The sequence below is a fragment of the Bemisia tabaci genome, chromosome 2 (genome assembly GCF_918797505.1).
Source record: "Bemisia tabaci chromosome 2, PGI_BMITA_v3".
NCBI classification, from domain to species: Eukaryota; Metazoa; Arthropoda; class Insecta; order Hemiptera; family Aleyrodidae; genus Bemisia; species Bemisia tabaci.
Window position 1 is genome coordinate 7,202,053 of NC_092794.1, and position 23,218 is coordinate 7,225,270.

Genomic DNA, 23,218 nt, shown 5'->3' on the forward strand with positions numbered 1-23,218 from the left:
CTGATTTCACAGTATTTTTTTATAATTTTTTTCTGACATGGGAAATAGTATAAAAATAGATTTAAAAATGAGAAAGTGCACTGCCTCGTGACGTCATCTGGCGGCATTTTCCATTTAAAACACATGTATTTTAGCAGATTAGATCATTTTGTCATATCCTCTCCAATAATTGGACCGCGTTAAAGAGAAAGGAACCAAGCCAAATCAGCTATTGCCAAATTTAATCGGGCAATTTAATTTTTTACATGAAAACGGTTGTGCGGATTTTTGTGCAAATTTATATGAATTTTCTCCATAATACAAAGCAAATTCCTTAAAATTTTCAAAGGAGTCCGCACAAACGTTCTCTCGTAAAAAATAAAATTCCCCTGTTAAATTTGGCAATAGCTGATGTGGCTTGGTTCCTTTCTGTTTAACGCGGTCCAAATGTTAAATTTATGATCCAAGGGTATCCTCGCGTTCAGTTCACTCAGTAGTTTTCACTGAAACACAAAATTCATCAAATTTCAGACACCTGCAAATTCTCTATTGCGTACAAAATTGTCCGAAAATTTGGAGGAAAAATATTCACATACTCTCTTAAAAATTCCTGTTTCATCTAAAGAAATTTGGCGACGCCTGAAGGTTTATACGGCGTTTTTTCTTAGCACAGCAGAACCGAGGTGGATGGGTGCAGCCGCTTCCTCCATCCTATGATTGAATTGAGAACCTGGAACCTAGGCGTCTTCCCGGTTTCCATCAACTTCTTGGCTATCCAATACATCGCCCTGAATCGAATTACTTACGTCGAGATTCGGCGGATCGCGCATGTTTGACGTCGAATAAAAGCCTGAAGACGTCACCTCAGCCCTCCATGTACGTCGGTGTGGTCGGAAAAGTGTGACGTATTGTCTTCAGTGGTGACCGGTCGTTATTTTCAGGTTTGTAGGAAGTTCATTTTCATTAGGGGGCTCGGAGGACAGGGCGCACAAGTGCAGCTTTTGCTATTTCCAGATCCTATAGCACAGTGCAGCAAAAATACTGAAATTAAATTGCAATTTGATTCCAATAAAATTGTAATTTTCTTACCATTAAATTGCAATATTTTTACATTATTTAGTCGATTTATGCCAATTTTAAACAATCGAAAAAATGAGCTCCGTGTTTCAGAAAGATAGGCAATAAGCAATGCAATGAAAAATTATAACTTATTAAAATTGTATTGAAATAAGTTTCAATCAATAGGGTCCCTTCAAACAGGAGGTAGGCAAAATACACAACACTCAGTGAAGTTGCAACAATTTTACTACGCAATTGCCACTTATTGCAATCTGTGCTACTTGGGATGCACGCGTGTTTGAAGATTCGAAATTACATGGATCCTTACTTGTGGCCGAAAGAAAGTTCAAACTGACTTTTTGATGCTTAAAAATTGGAAATCGGGAGCAAATTTTTCACAGAATACCTATGCATTAAGGACAGTTTTACTTAGAATTATAAATACCTCAATTTTTTCAATAACTGCACTTATTCGCCTTGTCCTCTCAGCCCCTCATTTCCAAATGCATTTCAAAATGTGAAATGGAGTCAGGTAAAACGACCATTGAACCCTCTATGAGATTGAATTAATTTTGGATCTTGGTATAGACACTAATCTATACTGTAGCTCTCGTAAAAACATAGAGCCCGAGATTTTATTCTCAAACTTTTGATATACACTTTTCAACAAAAAAAATCCTGATAAAAATTTGCAACATAATGCCACAGGAGAATAATTCAACTTTTAAAAAATCGAAAAATGCATTGTTACGAACAAGTAACACCATACTTTTGAGGACTAAAGTGGGAGAAAAATTATAAAATCTGAGATATAACTGTACCTAAGCGAGGAGGATTTATTTGTGTGCCATCTGTTGTTAAGAACATCAAATTATCGATACATTTAAAAGTTAGAGAAAATCGTGAAATTGAGAAAATCGCAATTAAAGTTTGCCTGCGCTGTTACCACTATTGGAAGAATGTTACTTATTTTTAAAATCCTCATTAGTGAAGATGATGGTTTAACATTTTGACCCGATAGGTATGTTTTTGAAAACTGCTAGAAAAAACAGGGGCGCCGACAAAACATCTTTGACGAAATGTTCTTTAACCCTAAAATTTCGAGCTGTGTTTTCTTAGCAAAATTACGAGTGGAAATTTTCGAAAATCGTGAGCAAAATTCGTGGTTTGTATTGACGGATCAAGCAAGTTGGCGACATTGTTTTCTCTTTATTTCAATGTCTGGGTTTGCTTGTTTTTTTTTTTGTTTTTTGTTTTTTGTTTTTTTTTTTAGTTTTTTTGGCCCAATGGAGAAAAATATGTAATTGAGATTTTTGGTAAAAATGGGGGAGCGTCAATTCCATGAGAGAAAATTCACTAAAACTCTCTACACCTCTTTGGTGCAACTGCACTTAATTATCTTTCAAGAAAATTCCATCTTGTTATACCTGCACGGGACAAACCTTTTGATATTTTTAAAGGATGCTTGTCATTTTTAATACGTATATTGGAGCGCCTTAAATTTTGTATGGTGTGAAACACCTCTGTTGTGAAATAGTTGCTTGAGGCGCCGTGGCACGCACGCACGCTGCGGCGCGGCGCGGCGCGGCGAGCAGTCTGCCAGCGGGCAGCGCGCATTGGCGCCTACAAACCTAACAGGGATACTTCACGCATTGCGCAATGCGTGAAGTATCCCTGTTAGGTTTGTAGGCGCGAGTGCGCGAATCGTGCTGGCAGCGCGCCGCGCCGCTCCGGTTTGTGTTAGGCTCTAATATTTCAACTCGCGGAGTCAGCGTTTTTCAATTCATGATTTTGAAATTTTTGCACACTCTACATGGATCATTCGCAAAAAAATATATGTATAAAAGGAAAATATAATGTGTGTTTCGTAAATATTAAGGTGGATCCGTGTAAAATTTAATAATTTCCAAAGCCTCTACAATTATTCTTTTTTATTTTGTGCTTTTACTGTGCTGCAACGTGGTCGTGGAATGTCCTGAAACCCAATTTTGCGCAAATATTTCCGACGAATAGAGGGTATATTGTTGAAAGAATGAAAATAGCAACGAAAAAAAGATATTAAATGAACTCTTGTGCTAAAGTGATGAGCGGAACTTCAGATAATTGAAATGAAGTAGGAGATTTGCGACGTCGCTAACCGGAATAGGTGTTTTGGTGCTTTCATCTCCGAATTACAGCAGAACATCATTGGACAGTGAGTCCCCGATTTGTGACTTGAAAAAAGTCGAATTTTCTCTTACTTACCCATTGATACAGCTTTGAATGTACACAACATGGGTTGGGTCAGGCTCTCTCTATCCAATTTAGACGGAACTTTTACTTAAAAGCATTATATCTCAAGCATATGACACACGTGTCAAAAATTTTCCAGCAGCGAAATAAAATAGAGAAAAAAAGAGGTGTTTGCATCTTGAGGATCGTTTACCCCGTGGCGTAGGTCGGTACATCATGGTGTCAATATTCCAGAAAAATCCGGAATTCGAAGTGTAAAAAACGGACCATAACGTCCGATTTTTTGCTAAAATCAACTCATGATATAATTTCCAACACTTTCTATAGAATCACTGTTTTTTATACCTAAACTACACCACTTCCAAGAATAAATCCATGATAAAAATCGTTCGTACCAGCCTACGTCATAAAAAAAAATCCAAGATGCCTAAAATGCGAACACCTCTTTTTTTCTCCATGTCGAATCAGAGGCGAGCAGAAATTCTATCCATATGCCTGTTATTCATTTCTGTACCTTATTTCTACACACGCGCTAAGAATCTAATGAGTTGCGTACATGTGTGACCGTTTTGACTAGCTCAAGTCACATAATTACTGGAATTATAGGTGCATTCTCTTACTAATCTCTCTCTCTAGGACCTTGCGATTTAAGTCCACTATTTGTCATTCTTTAACCACTTCAAAGTTAAAAAAAAGTATGAGATAGGCTTAAGAGTACCCCTCTTCTGATTGCAGAATGAAAAGAGGCTCTGGGTTCTACTTCCGAGCAGTGTTGGTCCTCCTCTTCCTAATGCATATCTCGCTGACGACTGCCAGAAAACCACCGTTGAACGGCAGCATATTCGGAAAACGAGTCAGCACCATTGGTGATTGTTTCATATTTTTACATCTGGAAATTTTCTTCTTCTTTTTTCAACGAAAATAGACGCATTTCCTTTAATCTCCGAGACTAAAGTCTGTGATTTGCCTGCCAGCAACCCATCCAATTAAAGAATACTGTTGTCTTTAAAGCAAAGCGCCAAAATCTAAGAGACAATAAATTGCGATTATGCTGTGTAATTGCTACTGCTACTTGGATTGCATTTTTTAAAAAGGAACCAGAAACATTCCAATGTTGCTAGGATTGTGCAACTTACTTTCTCAGCCAAAAATGGCTGAAACCGTGCAAAAAATAAAATTTTCTAAAGTAATTTTGTCTTAAATTAAAGATAAAACTTGTTCAGAGCATTAGTTTATATTTGCGAGATAAAAAAGTTGCAGAATCTTCGCGACATTTGAATGCTCCTTGTTCTGTTATGCAAAATGCAATCCACTTCTGCATTGGTGTGTTGTGTATGTTGCCTACCTACCAATTGAAGGGGCTCCTCTTTATATTGAAATTTATTGCAATAAAATGGAATTAGTTGCAAGTTTTCTTTGCATTAAAAATAACCAAGCTGCCTATTCTTCGTCTGATCGTCTACCAAATGGACTGCATCCTTGAGCCACCATTTCTGGCTCATTTCAGAAACAAAGTTTGTACCTTTAGTTTTCCTATCCAGATGGGTGCTGTCATAGAAGAGCCAGGAACAGTTTCGTTCATGCGTCATAGTACCTGTAACCTATGTAAAAATGTTGCGATTTCAAGGTAAAAAAAATTCAACATTATTTCAGAGATTTTAATTGCAATGCAGAAAATTTCAATGGTATTATTGCAAAAGATTTCAATGTTACTTGGATATTTTCATTGCAAATTTTTACTTGGGATAAGGCAAATTTACAGACAAATTGGTGGGAAATTCAACAGTAAAGCTTTGAGAATATATCCTTGGAGTAAGCTTTTGACAAACTTTGAGGTCGCACCTTTTTTTTGTTTTATATATTGCTTTGGGGGTAGAGGGGGGGGGGGGTGTTATTCATTATTTTTATTTAATGACAAATTATTGCAGTCCCTCGCGAATCCCTTAAATGTTTTCAGCAATATCAGAGAAAATAAAAAACTCTCATATTCCTGCTATTTTGTTTGGCTACCTGTTGATCTTAGATTTTATTACTTGAAGTGAAAGTTTTACTTTATAGTGTTTAAACTCTAAGACGGTAAAAGCCTCTAAAAACCTCTGATCTTAATTCTATGGTAAATTCTCCTTTTCTCAACTCTTTCAGTCCTGATTTAATTATTTTTTCCTCTTTTCCAGAGTACGATGTTGGGAAAACACTATCGGCTGTTTGTGAGGTGGCAGTGGAAGCATGTAGTTCTTGGTTTCCAGAGGAGGAAAATAAATGAAAGCATATTTTAACGCACAAATTTGCCTGTATCATAATTTACAGATTTGACTATGAAAATTATTTATTCATTACTAAAATATGAGTCATTGTTATTGTTGTTAGACCCTGAACACTCGAGGGAAATTCAACTCAAAAGTTGTACTCGAATGATCACAATATGTAAACCATTTCAGATTTAAGTATACCAGTTGCATTTTTTGGTGCTATTTCATTTTGATTAATGTTTTCCTCGGTCTTGATTTTAGTCACCCACATGTTGAAAAACCCCCCAAAAACGTGGAACGTGCGAGGAAAGCTCTGCACTGTGGAAGGATGCCTGCCATTTTAATATGTTCGAGCGCCTTCAATTTCGTATGATACTGTGCAACACCTATGTCGTGCAATAGTTGCTTGAGGCGCCGTGGCACGCTGCGGTACGGCGGGCAGCCAGCAGCGCGCATGGGCGCCTACAAACCTAACAGGATACTTCAAGCATTGCGCAATGCGTGAAGTATCCCCTTAGGTTTGTAGGCGCCAGTGCGCGTTTCGTACTAGCAGCACGCTGCTCCGCTGTGTGTTAGGCTCAGTTAGGCTCTAATATTTTGAACTCGCCGATTCAGCGTTTTTCAACTTATGATTTTGAAATGTTTACACACTCTACATGGATTAATCTCATTTAAATTGATGAAAAAATTTATGTACAAGGAATATAACGTGTGTTTTGCAAAAATTAAGGTGGCTCCATGTCAAATTTAATGATTTCCAAAGCAATTCAATTTTTCTTTTACATTTTGTGCTTTTACTTTGCTGCAGCGTGGTGTATGCGCAACGAAACGCTGAAAATTGGACGTATTTGACTCTAAAAGATCCATGTACAAATGGGTTAGAACCAAAGATTGCGTGCTTCTTGTTTTTTTTCCCTCTACTATTCATTTTTGTAGAGTTTCTTTTAACACAACTACGGCTCATTGAGCTTAATATCGATGCAATTGCTTGGAAAAGGTTTTACAAGTATTTGCCACGTTTCAAAAATGTAAATGTTTTTAAAATGAGGTAATAATTTCATTTTAAAAAAAAGGTATGCATAAGGTATATATTTTAAATAGAACATTTTTAAGGATAAAAATAAAACCAAATATTCACCAACAAGAATTTGAAAAGATGAATTAAAAGAAGAAAGTAACATTTCATTTAAAAAATGAGTTACCATATCAACACCTCCTTCTCTCTCAATTTTCTCTTTTCAGTGAAATATAATTTTACATACGGACTAGAATATAACGCTTGGACCAAGCCAGTGTTGCTTATTTTAGGCGTGGACGTTAACTACTGGACAAAGCAGGTGCACGGACAAAAAATCGTTGACAGAACGTCTTGAAACCTGCAAATTTCAATTGGTAATACTTGGTTTTGTTTAGTTTTTTATATCCAATTATGCCACAGTTGGTTTGGTTTTCACAGAAAAGGTCAGAAGTGTGCTGAAATTTTCTTCCTCATTCATACAAAACTTAGCTCATCCTTGAGTCTAGGCACACAAAATAGATGCCTCTCTTTGTTTGCTCAAGGATTCAGAGGTGAGCAAAGGAAACAAATATTTCAGAGCATGCGGAAAAGATTAAGTTGAGATTTCCTGTGAAGCCTCTTGTTTAACAAAATAAAAATGAGATATCAGTAATAAGAATTACTTTTTAGTTATTTATTTATTTTTTTTTAAAAAAAAGCCACACAGTAATTGTATCAATTACATAACAAATTTGAGAACAATTACAGGGTAGCTGAGTAAGGGTTAAACCAGATTAAAGTTTTACGATACATGTGATTGGTATCATTGTAAATAATCAATGATTTTTCACAACTTTTGAAAAAAAAACTGGAACAAAAAAACGTACAAACAAACAAACAAATAAAAGACAGATTAGTCCTCATGACACTTCTAAACTTAAAATAGACAGACTGACAGAAAAACTGCTGTTTCCCCTGAGAGAAGGTACATACCTAAAAACTGTAAATTTTACACAGTATTAGGGAGACATTAAATTATGGGATTCACTTTGATTATTTTTTTTTAAAAAAAAATCAAAAATAAGAAATTGAAAACTGATAAAAAAGTAAGGAAAATTAAAATTGCAAGAACTGTATAACAAGGATGGGTAATGAGTTCCTCTTTTTTCAGAACTTTACCAGGTTTAGGGTGGATTTAGGGGATTCGTTCACCCATTCTGGTATCATTAAACATATTCAAAAATATTTTGTACTTCCTATGGTTGGGCAGTAATCTCTAGGACAGGGTCCTATAGGGTCTCTACATCTCGATTTCAGCTTCAAGCCATCATTGATTCCTAGAAGCCAGGTAGGTTTGATTATACAGGAAGCGCGGCAACTGAGAGCCCAGACGTTAATTTTAAAAATTTAGATCCCTTAAAACCAACTTCTTATCAATTCAAGCGACACAATAAAAAGAATATGATAAATAAACAGGTGAATGTCTATAGGGAAAGGTATTGTAGTCCACAGAGACAAAATTTTCAATACTTGGCGCAAATTTTATTGAGTCTGGTCAAAAAATCGAATTTTAACACTAGAGGAGAAAGGTCTCTTGTTGTCAGTGTCTTACAGAATAATTTGCAAGTCATAAAATCTTTAAGCTAATAGAGAGCATTAAGTAAGTTGCATTAAAACCTGATAGTTTGGCAACCTAAAAATGGCATGAAACACTTGTAAAAACATTACTTCTCATTCAACATTACATTCTCCTTGAAACAACGTTACTTAAACTGCAAACACTAAACTGCCAGAACCCTAGTTTGATTGAACTTTTTAGGACAACTTGCTTATGCAAAACTGTCCATAGAACACTCTCCTATGCTCTGTCATATCATTAATGAAAAAATTTTGAGTTTTTGTGTGCTAAGGTTCTATCTCCATGAAGGGACACACATTATCTAGTTTTAATTCTATCTTCTGCCTTTTGGAAGATTGATAGATGAAAAATAATAACATTCCAACAATAAAATAAAAAAGAGTAATCTACAGAAAAAAAAATTATCTGATTGATGAACTTACAGTCTCAAATTAAAATAGATATTCATTTTTTAGGACATTGAAGAGGGTTTTCTCTTTTCTTTTTAAATCTTGAAATCCCTTTTTAAAACCCAACTTAACAAAAATTACTGCGCCTAAAATTTTGCCCTGTAGACCAAAGTCTCTTTCCCTAGGAACAGCCAAGTTTTTTGACTACATATGCTTAAAAGCCTACTTAGTAAACCTCGCACATCAAAGAGTCTTCATGATAAAAGCTAAAAAATGAAGTTTCCAAGGCTATAGCTCAATTCTGATAAAAGCTACCAGGAATTCTTCTGGAACAATTCACAGTGAGTTATGAGATTCCAGAATCCCTCGATACTGACAATAACAGTCTTAAATGTAAATACTGATTGAGCAGCAAATGAATACCTGACTCTGATACTTATGAGGAAAAGGTTGTTGCTCGCAAACAAATTGAAATTATTATTGTCTTGACAGACTGCTTTTTATTCGGAGAGTCAGACATTCAAAAAGAGTAGAAAAACTTTGCAATACATCTTTGTTAGTGTATGCCTTTGAAGGAGGACTGACGAATCTGCAGCCCAAGAAAGGCACGTTTTTAAAGCTGGTATGATCAAACGCCCAGTCTTGTGTGTCTTGTTCGGAGTGGGAAAAAAGTAAGTTAATGATATCAAAAACTATAAAATTACGTCTTTTCCCCTTAATTTTCGGAGGTAGATATAAAAAAATTATCTCTTCCAACAAGTGCAATGCATTTGGTAGAGGAGCTAAATTTTGTTCTTTTCTTCTTTTTTTGCAAAATTAAGGTACCTTAAAAGTACTAGGACTGGCGCCATGACTTCAAAAAGAATGCAACTGGGGAAATGGTTATGGTTTCATTCAAAGGAACAGCTCATTTTTATCCCTTTTTTTCTTCTGGACATCAAAATGAGCACATTTGGTTGAAAATTCCACTGTACCATTTCTGCTGAATAATTAAGAGAAGAGATAGTGGTTAAATGGATCGAGAGAATTAAGGAGCGCATAAACTTCGATGGAAAATACTTTCAAGAGGAAAGAAATATCTCTAGTACTTATGAACAGCGAGGAAGAATTTTGAATTCTCCAAATATTGGCAAAAAAAATTACGTTGAAAGTGGAAAGAGGCCCCAGTTGCTTTGTTTTCTTTCTTTTATAATTTATTGAACTGTCAGAAATTCACAAGTTTTGACCGAATGAGCTTAAATAGGTGTCAGTTAATAGAGAAGGAGCTGTCCTTTTGTATGGAACCATTACTAGCTCCTTAGCTGCATTTGTTTCAGTTATGGCACCCATCCCAGTACACCCAATTTTAGGACACCCAATGTAGTTAGGTAAACTAGGGAGGTTTTTCATAGCTATGCTCAAGACAGTTAAATATCCAATTATGATTTAGAATGCTACAAAACGTTACGGTATCTAAGATTTAAACCTCATTTTATAATTTAAACAAATTGACGTTTGATGCAGCACCAGCAAACTCTATTTTTAAATCAATTTAATTGAAATTGATTTTTTATTTTCTAATATTTTGATCTGAGTTGATTCATTTTGCGTGGATGAAAACAACTTAACAACAGAAATATTGTTTCATCTCAATAATGACATTCAGTTATTGATTACATTTGTTCTTAGTCATTATTCCTTCAGCTTCACCCCTAATCAACCCACTTAAACTATTAATTTATATTTTGAACCGTGTTTCTTTCACCTATTTTTTTAAAAATTGGGGGACATGTTTACCTACCTCATGTTACTTTTACATGCCATTATGAGGAACATTATTACCTAGTTATATGTTTCTACTAAGAGGCCAAAAAATGGAGAAAAGCTTTGGAATTCAATAAAAATTTACAGCCCATGAAAAAGTTTCAGTCTATGAGAGGAGAAAGTCCAGACTTCCTCAGGTCTGGGAAAGACACAATATAGCAGCAACTGAATATTCAAGCATTCTAAGTAGAAAAATCAGCTTACACTGTAAGATTGCCAATAGTTTACAGTTTAAAACTTTTCAATATTCTTGTTCTTCATCGATTCAAAATTGTTCATCAAACTCTTCTTCTTCTAGAAGAGCATCAAATTCTTCATCTACAACATTTGCACCTTCAAATAAGAGATTAAAGCATTTAGATGTGCGGTTTGAAAAGTGATCATAGGGCCGATCCTGAGACAAGCAAGTTCCACAGACCCAGCAGAAAAAAATTCCGCACTTTGTACATGTCATCTTATTACAGCCATCGTTTTTCTGGACAGAAAGAAAAGGTATTAAACACTCAAACTAGAATAAAAGAGACGTTTTGACTGAAAGTTTCTCCAGGAAATGCCATACTTACGTCATTTTCTATGAAAAATTGATGCAGGGTTATCTTCATGATGTTACCAAAACATCTTTACCACAAGATGGTAAGATGGCATATCAAGATATGCAGTTTCAACCAAGGTTTGCAGCGTTGCAGACTTCCTGTCATGCTTCAGTTTTTACATGGAAAACTATTAAATGTCATTTCTCGAAAACTTCAGTAATTTTTTTCCTCTTCATGAGGAATATTCTGTAAAAATTCTGAGACATGATGATGGTTCAGTCTGCTTTTAAGACATAAAATAGGAGCAGAGATTTTGAGACACAGTAACTGAGATATGCAATTTTGTAGTTTTAGTCTCACAGCTTTTGCAAACTAAATGAAAGCTCAGTTAACAAAATCATGGACACTGACAGTCAATTACAGGAAAGCTGTGCATTTATAATAAATAATAGATAACTCTCATTACGGACTAGCACAACTGACCCATTGCATACTTCATAGAGAACTCTCTTGCAAATTCTAAGTAGGCGAGAGATTCTCTCTCGCCTACCTAGATATGAAAAAAAAAATAATGATTTGAAGTTTGAGCAGCAAAATACTAACCTCAATTGGAGAGCTACAGTTGGGACAGTTCTTACTGTTGCTACTGATCCACTGAGTTGATAGTTCATCAAATAATAACGCTTGTAGCTGCCGGTGACCATACCGAAGCTCCAATTCTTCTCTTTGTTTAGCATCACCATTTTGATATGCCAGGACCAAAGCCCGTTTCTCGCCTAAAAAAAGATAAAATAAGTTATATTTGCCATTTTCTCTAGTCTTTGGTCGATTCTCTGAAAAATCGAAATTCTTGTATGCTTGCTTTCAGTATTATTGCAAAAATATAAGGAGTTATGATGTTACAGCGGCTTGTGCCTCTATTAAAAATATCTTGTTTATACTTTACTTATACCTGCTGCATACTCCTCGTTATACCTATTCTATTCCAGTAATGTGCCTTCTACAGAAACCATTCATCAAATGGACGTATTTTTATCAAACAGAACTATGTGCAGGGGAAAAGATGGGGGTGGCCAAAAGAATGAATGGGAAATATAAAGCGCCAGTGACAAAGCTGCTGCCGTGGTCACGTACGGTGTCTTTAACTCATGAGCCCTGTCTACAACACTCTAGACAGATGCCCACGGCTCAATGATGCCGCACTTAGTTGGCTCACAGTTCCATTTGCTGAATTGGAGAAGCAGGATTTCACATTCTGTCAAACGGAACTATGTTTACAAAGGGTAAGCCGTAGGCATGATAGCGTTGTGGACAGGGCTCATGAGTTAACGACGCCATACGCAACGGCGGCTTCGCCACTGGCGCTTTATATTTCCCATTCATTCTTATGGCCCGAGCACTAAAGAGCACACCCCATCTTTCTCCCTGCACATAGTTCTGTTTGATTGAAATACGTCCAAATGTGCCTAAGAATCCAGCTTTGCACCTGAAACTGAGGAGGCTGTGCCGCTATGGGGCCAAAAAAAATTTATGTACCCTGTTCAAACTTACTATTGCCAAGCAGCAGCAGCGCTCTTGATACACCGTTTGTGGCGCAGCAATGTAGATTGAGAAAAAGAAGATTCAAGAAAGAAAGAAAGACTTGGAGCAAAAAAATTAAATGCGCCATGATGCAAAATGTATGAAAAAAGTTGATTTGGGGACTAAAAAATTGTAGATGGCTCCTAAAACTTGGGCTTCCCGGCAAAGATGGTTCCTAAAGTATTAAGGGGAAGGTAGAGCACTGTTCTGTTCCCCAAGAAAAACGTTGCATGAAATAATATTCTCTTTTGCTCAGCCAAAATGCATGTTGCTCCTCTACAAATGAGGAGGATCTACTGCCAAGTAAATGTTAAAATATAGTCCCTACAAAAAAGAATAAAAAGGAGAAAAGATAGATTTGATAAGCACACAAAAAATTAACACTTACCAGATGCAAATTTACATTTTTCAATACCATGATACGTCATTTTGCAAAGAACACAAAACGGATATTTACATTCAGGACAGATTGCCAACTTTTCATTGGGTTCTCTGGTGACAGGGTAATTGCAAAATTTTCTTGGACAATAGACGATGTCAGTTAATACGACAAGTGAAGCTTCAAGCAGCAATTTGTCATATTTTTCAAAGAGAACTTCATCAATATGTTCTTTGATCTGAAATAAAAAATTTGGGTTTGGAAAAGCGAAGGAAAAAAGTTATAGTTCAAAACAAGAGGGCTGATGAAAAGCCGAAAATTCATTATGCTTGTTTAGGCTTCGTGCATGATCCAATGGTCTTACATGGTCATGATATCAAAACATCAACAACAAAACCATATTTTAAAACCTGTACGGTATAAATATCTAAAAAAATTTCACTTGAAAAATTGCATTTTTAAAAAACTTTATTATTTCAGCAGAATATGTAACAAGTTATTTTAGAGAAACCTGCTACTCATGGGGACAACTCTCAATGAGCTAATGAAGTGTTCCATATTAAAAATCCCAATTCATTTTGTATTGTGATTTTATACTGCTTTAAAAAACTAATTTTTCAGCTCCTCAGCTTTTAAAAAAAAAATCTACATTAAAAGGATGGAATCTTTGGATACACCATGTTAAAAGGAAACACGAAGTCATAAAAATTTACGATGAGTTGAGATTCTTACTTGCGCTTGCGATGCTGGGGACTCGCATTTAGTTTCTAGGCACCCGAGAGAAAAAATCCGATTTTCTTTAATTTGAGTCTCAAAGTAGCAGGATACACATTCTTTGCAAAATACATGAAAGCAAGGTGTAAACTGAGTGCATTCTGCCCCCAACTTCTCCTGTAATCAGAAGAACAAAAAGCAACTTTACATGTGCAACAAATAGGCTCTACAATACGTATACAGAATAGCGTAAAAAAGATAATGATCTGAGGGGGCTGCAAAACATTTTGCATTTTGTAACGCAAGAAATTTGTCAAAAAATTGCACTACCAATTAATTATTTCCAAGTACCCAACTTGCCAACTGTCAACTTGTCAAGCTGCGAATTGCTGCTCCCAACTATGTTCAAATTTTTATTGGAACTCTTCAAATAATTTCATTTCAAGTTTTTTGTTATTATTATTATTATTATTTTTTTGTTGGTGAATGAATGTGTGTGTGCCAGTGTTGGCTCAGAAACAACAAAAAAATCTAATAAAATGCATTTTTAGCAGACATTTCACATTGAATGATCTTCTAGCAATCAGACAAAAGCAGAGGAAGAATCCAGTTGCAGGCATTAGAATTTAAAATAAATAATTAAATGCGAATAATTGCAAGGCAATCACCAACCGGCCGTCCTGGTTGATCCATTCCTGCGTACATCTACGTTAAACAAAAAGTCAATGGAATTTTTTCAAAAGATATCAATACTTACATCAAAGCAAGAGTTGCACATGACTTGCGACTTCATGAGCTCTTCTTGAACTTTCCTGGTGTTATATTCATTAAGGATGATATGGATGGGGGTATCTACATTTTTTATTAAAACTCTACTATCACATAAATCAGACTTCTCGGAATCTCCATTTGTTTGTGGATTCAGATTGCTAGAGGCATCAGCAATCTGAGGCTGACTTTGTAACTCTAGACCTTTAGATCCAGGCTCAGAATTTTTAGAGGCATCAGCAATCTGAGGCTGAATTTGTAACTCAAGACCTTTAGATCCAGGCTCAGAATTTTTAGAGGCATCAGCAATCTGAGGCTGGATTTGTAACTCTAGATCTTTGGATGCAGGCTGAAATCCAGGCTTCTCACTAATTGGTGTTACCAAGGGAGGTTTGACATTTACTGTACTCTCATTATTGATACTATTACTACTACTAGCAATCTGAAGGCACGACAACGTGTTAATGAGGGACGATTCGCCCAAGTGAGCTGTAGATAAGTCATCGATTGTAACAGAATTATCCACGCTAAAAAGTTGGATGATGTTCTCTTTGATAAAGTCGACCCAGATAAAAAGTATTTCACTTCCTTTATTCTCGTGCCATAATTCGTCCAACTTAAGGCACAATTCAGACAGCTGAAAAGAGAAAGAGAGAACACAGATAAGAATCAAGCTATTTGATCAACTTCATCAGAACTCATATTATTTTACAGATGCTGTCAAAAAAAGAAAAGACATGAAAAAAAAGAGGAAATAGGAAAAGAAAACAACGCTTCTTTTTGTTTACCCTATTTTTTTATTTTTTTTTAGTTTCTTTGTAAAGTTTATCACCAATTTCAAGTTACGCATAATTATTAACCCCTTGATTCCTAACTCATCCAACTATGAAAGTGTAGAAGTTGTTTTGAAAATCTGCCTTTCGCCATCATCAGTGAACTTAGTTGAGGAGCCGTTTCAAAAAAGGGATCCTTCACTCGAAATCTGAGACAGGGATTACCCATAGCGTCCTGTACATGTGCATAAACTTTTAGATTATGCACCAACTTTTTGAGCCAAGAGACTATTTTTCAGATGACAGAATTATTGGTTCAGGGGTGTTGCTCCTGTATTCACTCCAACGGCTTACCGAGTAAACATTTAAAAAATTTGTTGATCCAGATCTTAAGACTAAAAATATACCCTGCTGAATGCTTCGAACTCTAAAATTGATCAGGAAAAATTTGTGAATTCTGGCAGCGAACCAAAACCTCTTCTCAAGGCAGAGAGGATTTAGTTGTAATGCCTCATATAATTGCTCCTGTTGTGCACCATTGTGCAAAAACTCACCAAACCTACGACTGCATGTCCATTTTTAAACCAAATTTTTTTAGTTTCTACCACAATATCCAATGATAATTAAGCCCCAATTTGTTTATCTAATTTTATTGTTGGCTCAATTTCTTTCTTTTTTTGGGCAATGTTAAAGGAAAGAAAAGTGTGGGGTGGGGGGGGGGAGGTCTACAGCAAGAAGTAACGAGAGAAATTTTTACCATTTTAGGAGTAAGCCATAGACAAGATATTGTGTAATCTGGTGGTGATTCTGAAGGATATCTTAGCGGCAGTGTGAAGTTCACCTCTAAAGGAGGCACTTTGGATACGATTAGTTCCCGGTAGTCTGAAAAAAGATGGTACAGAAAGATGAACTAATAACTGAAGGCTTGAGGTAAATACAAGTAGTTTGCAATGGGTGACTCAGAGGAATGTCGAGGGAAGCAAAGCAACTTGATAAAATCCAAAGAGAGGTCTCATGAGTGTCGCCACCTAAAATTAAACCTTTCAATGTCCACAATTTGGTCCTGGCTGACAGTCATGTAGACAAGAACTATTTGTCCCCTGTGATACATCTTCAGACTTGTACTGACAAGCTTTAGATCCATTCCTTTTGCTGAATGTCCCAAACAAAAACGAAAAATTGCAGACATGGAGAGGGTGAATAACTTGCAAGAATCATGACAACAGGATCAGTAAATCTATAGATATGAGAGAGTGGGGAGAAAATACCATAAGTAGCTAGTGTTTCTTCCAAAGATGTTTATCGAATCCACTTGAGATGTAAGTTAGTGTGACTTATGATTTTTGTCCACCTGATGAGTTTCATATTACTTGATAAGATTTCAAATTACCAAGAGTAAGTGAGAAAAAAATTGAGACAAAGATTAGAAGAAAGTCTCTGTGTTTTTTAAACTTCATCATTAGGGATGCAAAGAGTTCTCGACCCCGCAACTGGCTAGTCAGACCAAATGAAGGACATGATCCAACAATTGTGGACGCAAACAAATTTTTTTTTTTTTTTTGGGGGGGGGGGGGGATTTTGGCACCTGCAAACTTACAATTCGGGATCATTCATTAAAGAATTACAGAGGGCTAGAACTATTTGCTCTCTTTATTCAATTTCTTAATTATAGGGTGTCTGGTGCAGAGACGTCAAATTACAGACCACTTGGATGCTACACAGAAAATCAGACTATTACTTCCTAAAAATTTGAATGAAGCAAGGAGAAGAATACATTCTGTGGAATCAAGAGTGTTTTAACTCTGTCTGACATTTGAAAAACTTAACAGTAGATTTTGAAGCTTTCAAAGACACATTAATCTAAAAGATTCGCCCGCTAAAGAAAAAATCGAAGGTTTGCATAGCAGCAGGAATGAATTGATTAACACATGCATTTTCTCACCAATATTAGATGATTGCAGGTATCTCTTTACGATGATTTTAAAATCCTTCGGAAGTTCATGGTAAATATGAAGACGACCACCTAACAAGTTTGAATGTTCAGTTCTGTTGAATTCATCTGAATTGTAAATACTTTCCAGGACTAAAAGTTCATCTTCTTGTAACGCTCTGTTGTCCATCCTGAAAGGTTAAGTACAATTTCAATTACTCATACACACTACAGTCAAAAATAAATAATTCTTTAAGATTTAATACCTCTTGAAATAGAAGTAGAGCTTGTTCATCGTATGTTGAGAAGTTTGATATACAAGCTCAGAGTCCATTTACACTGATCCGCTCCAAATCAGCACCACTTGACGGGTCATACATGCAATCAGATGGCACCATTAGTGGATGGCCACAAAAACCTTTTTTGACTTCTGTCTTAACATACAATGAGCAAGAACCTATTGCTAATAATTTTCTTAAATTCTCTGAAGTACGGTCATGAAAAATATTTGTGGGAATAAATGAGTTGGGTGATTACTGTTGAAAAATTGGAATGTTGGTCATTTTGAGTAAAATATGGCTTAAAATACACTCCAGGAGGGAACTGAAAGATTGAACTGGTTTTGTCGGTTGGACATCCAAGCTCCAAGTCTATTGGCACTGTAAATCTCCATCTAATTTACTATATACCAACATATCGACAGTGAAACTACCATACCTTGTATCTCGTTTGCGGTGTTTAAAAATCTCCAATCCCATTTAATTTTTGTGAAAAAGAACAAACCAATAAGTATCATTTCTTGAAGTTTTCACAGATTTTTTCTTCACGCAGAGAAGAAAAGTCATGGAAGTTTTCATGAATTGATCTTGAGTAGTTTTCCATCTAGAAGATAAAGTATCACAGGAAGTCTGCGACCTCACAAACTGAGCTACGTGGTCTAGTAGTTACACTGTCAATATTTCTTTGGGAATCATTAAACCGCCACTCAGCCCTACTTCTCATCTCATCTCAACAATAGTTATGAATAATACTTAGCCAAATTTTCCATACCTACATTCTCTCAGACTTCCTGATATGTTAACTTTAAAAGATTTATTACTTACACCTGCCACAACTTTAGTTTATCCCCTTTGTAATAGGTGATTGTTAAATGCGAAATCATACTGATTAGAGAGGCATTCTTGGTTTGTTTCTTTGGCCAAGGGAGGAAATGGAGGACAAATACAATTAATCTTGAAAAGAGTTTGATTAAAACTCATATCCTGCTGTAGTTGAGCACAAGAAAGCCATTCATCAAGATCTACTTTGGACTTTCTTTCGTCCAAAGCTACCAATGTTGGTGGCATTTAATTCACAGGGTAAAATAATTTGAATGAATCATTTGCACCGTCTTCATTGACATGACAGCTTAGGCAACTTTGTCGCATGAGAACTGCAATGTCACATGTCCTCACTTATTGCGCAATCACTTGTGACATTGGCTTGCTACTACATGATTCCTTAAACTATGTCGGACATTCGCCTGCGCACTGACTATTCCTATACTGCGAGTAATTATTGAATATACATACAATAAGAATGAGCAGGAGTCTAGGATTCCGACAAACCAAAGTTCATGAAAGTAAAAACACGGATGAGAATACGGAAAAAATTCCTCAGGAATATGTACCAATTTGAGTCACTTACTTTTGATTCGAAAAATACACCTGAAAATCAAAGCAAACCTCTACAATTGAAGACAAGATATGTACTAGGAGAAAAATCCTCTTTACTTACTGACTACTTAACAATAACTAACTGTTGAATTGTAGAATTTGTGGAACGACAACGAGAATGAGACAATTTTTGGTACAGGTGTATATCTGTTTTCTACTCATTACTCCCACCTCCCACCTAACGTAAATACGTAATTGATAACATTTATTGTTGTTTGAGGTTAGAATTTGTAGGTGTACCGGCGCGCGGCGCAAGAACGGAATCCCGTGACTCAATTCGAAAGAAAGCGCGAATTTTTAAAATAGCACAGTGTTACGAATGCCAGAGACACGCCGCGCCGCACAGATAGACTTTAAATGTCATTTTGGTACATACTTTTGATAAGTGCGGCATCAGCTTATAGTCATATTGTACTTGAACTTTTAGGGGGAGTTTTTTAGGATTGGGCCGGGGGTGGCCACCGCCCCCTAGAATATAGCAGTTGCGGTACTTATGCAAGAAAATCGGAGAGATCGACTTTTCTAAAATGGAGTCCACTTACTTTCCACTTTAATTTCATTCCCAGCCTAAAGTACATGTTATACCTACCACCAGGCCCGCCACATCCCATCTCGGGCCCTGGTACCAGTTTTAAGGTCCGGGCCCCAAGCACGGAGGGGGGGTCCGAGGGGCATCCCCAGAGAAATTTTAGAATTTATGCGACTAATTGGACGCATTTTGAAGCTTCCATAAAGAATTTTTCGATTAATTTCTGCGGGATTTTTTTTTTTTTTTTTTTTTTTTTTTTTTTTTTTTTAATACTTTTAGCACAAAATACTTGCGAATTGTTGCATTCAAAACATCTGGAAAATTTTTATTTTTTTTGGGGGGGGGGGAGGGGCACATGCTACTATTTTCAGTTCTAAAAGGGCCAGGCCCCCCTGGACTCCCCCTTCGTATGTCTATGGCAAGGGAGTTGAGCCATGAGCCATTGAAGTCGAGGATGCCCAGACTGGAGACTCTTAGCATCTAACGACGGAAGAAAACGAAACGAAGTTACTAAAAATATCCCTCTGTACGGAAAATCTTGAAAATAGATAGACATTTTCCAAGAAGTATATTTCTTTGAAAATTTAAGAAGAATTCTACAGTGCCCCAGCGTGTTTCTGAAAATCTATTCACCTTTTGCGAAATTTTTAGGGTAAATTTTTCACTTTTTCTTACGAAACAAGGGTTGCATGTGAATTCGTAGTGGTTTTTCACGGAAACACGGGCCCCCTCCAGGGCCCGGGCCCCGGTACCAGGGACCCGGTATCCCCCCCTTGTGGCGGGCCTGCCTTCATTCACGCTGGGCGTGTCGATTTCCTTTGACATTTTTGCAGTGGTGAATGCATAGCTGAGGTGCGCTCCAGCGAGAATTGTATTTAGCAAATGGGTGGTTTTTCTACGAGGATTAAAAATAAACAAGTGGTACCGAATATAAATAAAGAATATGAACTATGCAAAACGATAATCCGGCTATCGAAACTTGGCTGATTTGAAAACGCCTTCAAAAGCGGCGTAATACCTCACACATTCCGGAGAGCTCAAATAGTTGTATCATTGCGCCGTAAGAATGTGACGGAAGATTACAATTGAAATAGCCTTCATGCACGCTGGCCTTTTCGATTTCCGTTAACATTTTTGCAGTGGTGAATGCATAGCTGAAGTGCGCTCCAGCTAGAATTGTATTTACAAATGGGTGGTTTTTCTACGAGGATTAAAAATAAACGAGCGGTACGGAATACAACAAAAGAATATGAACTATGCAAAATTGCAAAACGATAATCCGGGTATCGGAACTAAGCTATTTTGAAAACGCCTTCAAATGCGGCATGATACCTCACGCATTCCGGAGAGTTCAAATAGTTGTATCATTGCGCCGTATGAATGTGACGGAAGATTTAAGTAGAAATAGCCTTCCTACCACTGAAGCGCCTAAGCCGCTTCCGTCAATTAATGGCACCAATTTTTTCCAAAAAATTAGTAGAGCCGATTTTTTTCTGAAGTGGCTCTTTTCTAACTACTTGAGCTTGACACTAAAAATATGAAGACCGTAAGGTGAGAAAAAATATTCCCTTCAACAGTTTGAAGAGTATTCCCAATAGGAATTGGCCGAAAATTCTAAGGAGGGTCAAATCTAAAATTCAGGAGGGAGGGGAAGGTCCTGGTCCTCTCCGGCCCTAGTAATGCTCCTGCGGTTGAATGTACCTATTCACGACTGGACTCATCTCTTAGTTCTTCTTATTTTTCTTATTTTTCTTATTTTTTATTCATTTATTTAAAATCAAAATCTAGGCAATAAAAACCATTTTCAACACGTAGAGGTATACTTCCTTGACTTTAGCAATCAGGTAACTTGATAGAGTGGGTGGAAACACCCTGGTAAAAATTGGCAGTATCTGTGTTCCAAAATACCATAGACCTATAGCCGGCTGTAAGATTTCCAATAGCTTCTATAGCCGGCTACACAATTTCTTATAGCCTTTTTTAGCCGATGGCGACTAAGCAACAGCCAGGCGATAAAGTGTTTGCTAAACGTTACTAATTACGAATGCTAGGACTTAGTGAGTTTTTGGACTACTGCTCTCTTTTTGAGCCGTAGTATCTAGATTTATTTTGCGAGGAAAACTTCGTACTTTTGATGGATGCCTGCCATTCCTAATATATTAGAGCGCCTTCAGTCTCGTATGATACTGTGCAATACCTCTGGCTGGTGTGAAATAATTGCCTCAAGCGCTGTGGCACACTGCGGCGCGGCAGGCGGGGAGCCAGCGCGATACGCGCATTTGCGCCTACAAACCTAACAGGGATACTTCACGCGTTGCGCAATGCGTGAAGTATCCCTGTTAGGTTTGTAGGCGCCAGTGCGTCGCCGCTCCGCTTTGTGTTAGGCTCTAATATTTAATCTGGCGGAGTCAGCGTTATTCAACTCATGATTTTGAAATGTTTGCACATCCTGTATCGATTATTCTCATTTTAAATAGATGAAAAAAATATGTTTTAAAGGAAAATATAATGTGTGTTTTGTAAATATCAAGGTGGTTCCGTATCTAACTTAATGATTTCCGAAGCACACAAATGTCTACACAACTTCTTATAGCCTTTTATAATCGATGGCGAAAAAGCAACATCCAGGCGATAAAGTGTCGAGCCCGGCGATAGGAACTATAGCCCGGCTGCATAATTTTGTATCGCTTCGTATAGCCCGGACGTATGATTTTCTCCGCATTTTACAGCCAGCTATACGATTTTCTGTAGCTTTCTTTAGCCGGCTATAAAAATTCCTATGGTATTTTGAAACGCAGCTCTTATCGCCAATTTTTACCAGGGCAGGCTTTGAGTAAAAAAAATGATGTTACGAGAAATACGTGCTTAAAGTTTCAAGACGTTGTGATTTAAAACCTGATGCATTTTAAATCAAGATTTTTTTCAGTGATGATAAAAAATATTTCAACTTTTAAGTTCCATTAACTTTTGGGTTATGGTAGGTACTGCGTCAACAAGTATTACCAAGAGAATTCTGTTTGACGGGTTACACGCCCTTTCTTGGTAGAATGGGTTGCTTATGAGAGTCAGGTTTTTTGGGATTAGATTTAAAATAAAGGGAAGGGAAATGAGTTGGAAAAAAAAATTTTTGAAGGAAGAATAGGGGAATTAAAAAATTAAAATGATATTTGTCCTAATTCGACTACCTCCTTACTGTTCTTAAAATAAAGGAAGGTGCCGAATTTGAGACTTATAAATTGTTTTAAACGAAAAATTCGAATTACTTAAAGAGTTCTCAAATGTTAGTTTGCTAGCTGAATATAAGTTACGGTAAGAAAAAATAAATAGGTAAGATATAGTTTATGGGTTGAAAAATATTACACGTTCTCTATACACGCTTGATATAGATACTAAAGTCTACCTGTCAAATTAAGAATCATCTACCTATTCACTGCGTGGCTAGAATGTAGGTACATGCATCTTTTTTCTTTCAATGGTTTAATGGACGAAACTAAACCATGTTGTTAAAAAGTAACCATATCTTGTTCAATTTTGGCACTAGGGTCATGAACATATGTGCACACATCGTCATCTTCCGGCCAAAGTATCTCAAGCGCCATGCGACGTTTAAAAATACCCACCGCCATTTTACTTTTTTACAGAGAAATTGCTCTACGAACCTGTCCAAAAATTTCACTGAATTTTCTTTGTGTTAGGTATCGATAAAATTGAGTGAAGTTTTCAAACAGATTCAACAAACCATTTCCCTGAAAAAATAAAATGGCGGCGGAAATTTTTGAACGTCGCATGGCGCTTGTGATACTTTGGCCGGAGAGTGACATGTACTTCAGATTACGTTTAATCACAATAGCCGATCGGCCGAGAAAAATTCGGACTCGTGCCTCTCCTCCTGCCGACTCTCATTAACCGTTTTACTATGCTGCAGAATATTTCAATCACAATCCATGGA

The 23,218-nt window shown here is 36.7% G+C and overlaps 2 protein-coding genes across 3 annotated transcripts; one reads left to right on the top strand and one right to left on the bottom strand.

The window, feature by feature from the left end:
* Positions 1 to 820: 820 nt before the first annotated feature.
* SIFa (neuropeptide SIFamide) lies at positions 821 to 5,741 on the top strand. The gene is made up of 3 exons (XM_019048993.2): positions 821 to 920; positions 4,006 to 4,136; positions 5,445 to 5,741. Exons 2-3 carry the CDS (start codon positions 4,007 to 4,009, stop codon positions 5,531 to 5,533), a joined length of 219 nt encoding a protein of 72 aa, XP_018904538.2. The 5' UTR covers positions 821 to 920; position 4,006; the 3' UTR covers positions 5,534 to 5,741.
* A 1,454-nt stretch (positions 5,742 to 7,195) lies between these two features.
* Positions 7,196 to 18,948, bottom strand: LOC109035388 (E3 ubiquitin-protein ligase RNF14). Of its 2 annotated transcripts, none has more exons than XM_019049000.2 (8): positions 18,802 to 18,948; positions 17,038 to 17,216; positions 15,853 to 15,977; positions 14,312 to 14,959; positions 13,573 to 13,731; positions 12,850 to 13,078; positions 11,484 to 11,656; positions 7,196 to 10,822 (listed from the first exon to the last, which is right to left on the bottom strand). In XM_019049000.2, the coding sequence occupies exons 2-8, from the start codon at positions 17,213 to 17,215 to the stop codon at positions 10,613 to 10,615; spliced, it is 1,722 nt and encodes a 573-aa protein (XP_018904545.2). In that variant the 5' UTR covers position 17,216; positions 18,802 to 18,948; the 3' UTR covers positions 7,196 to 10,612. The 2 variants fall into 2 exon arrangements, with proteins under 2 accessions (XP_018904545.2, XP_018904544.2); XM_019048999.2 differs by having other exon boundaries at positions 18,712 to 18,918.
* Between the last annotated feature and the right edge of the window lie 4,270 nt (positions 18,949 to 23,218).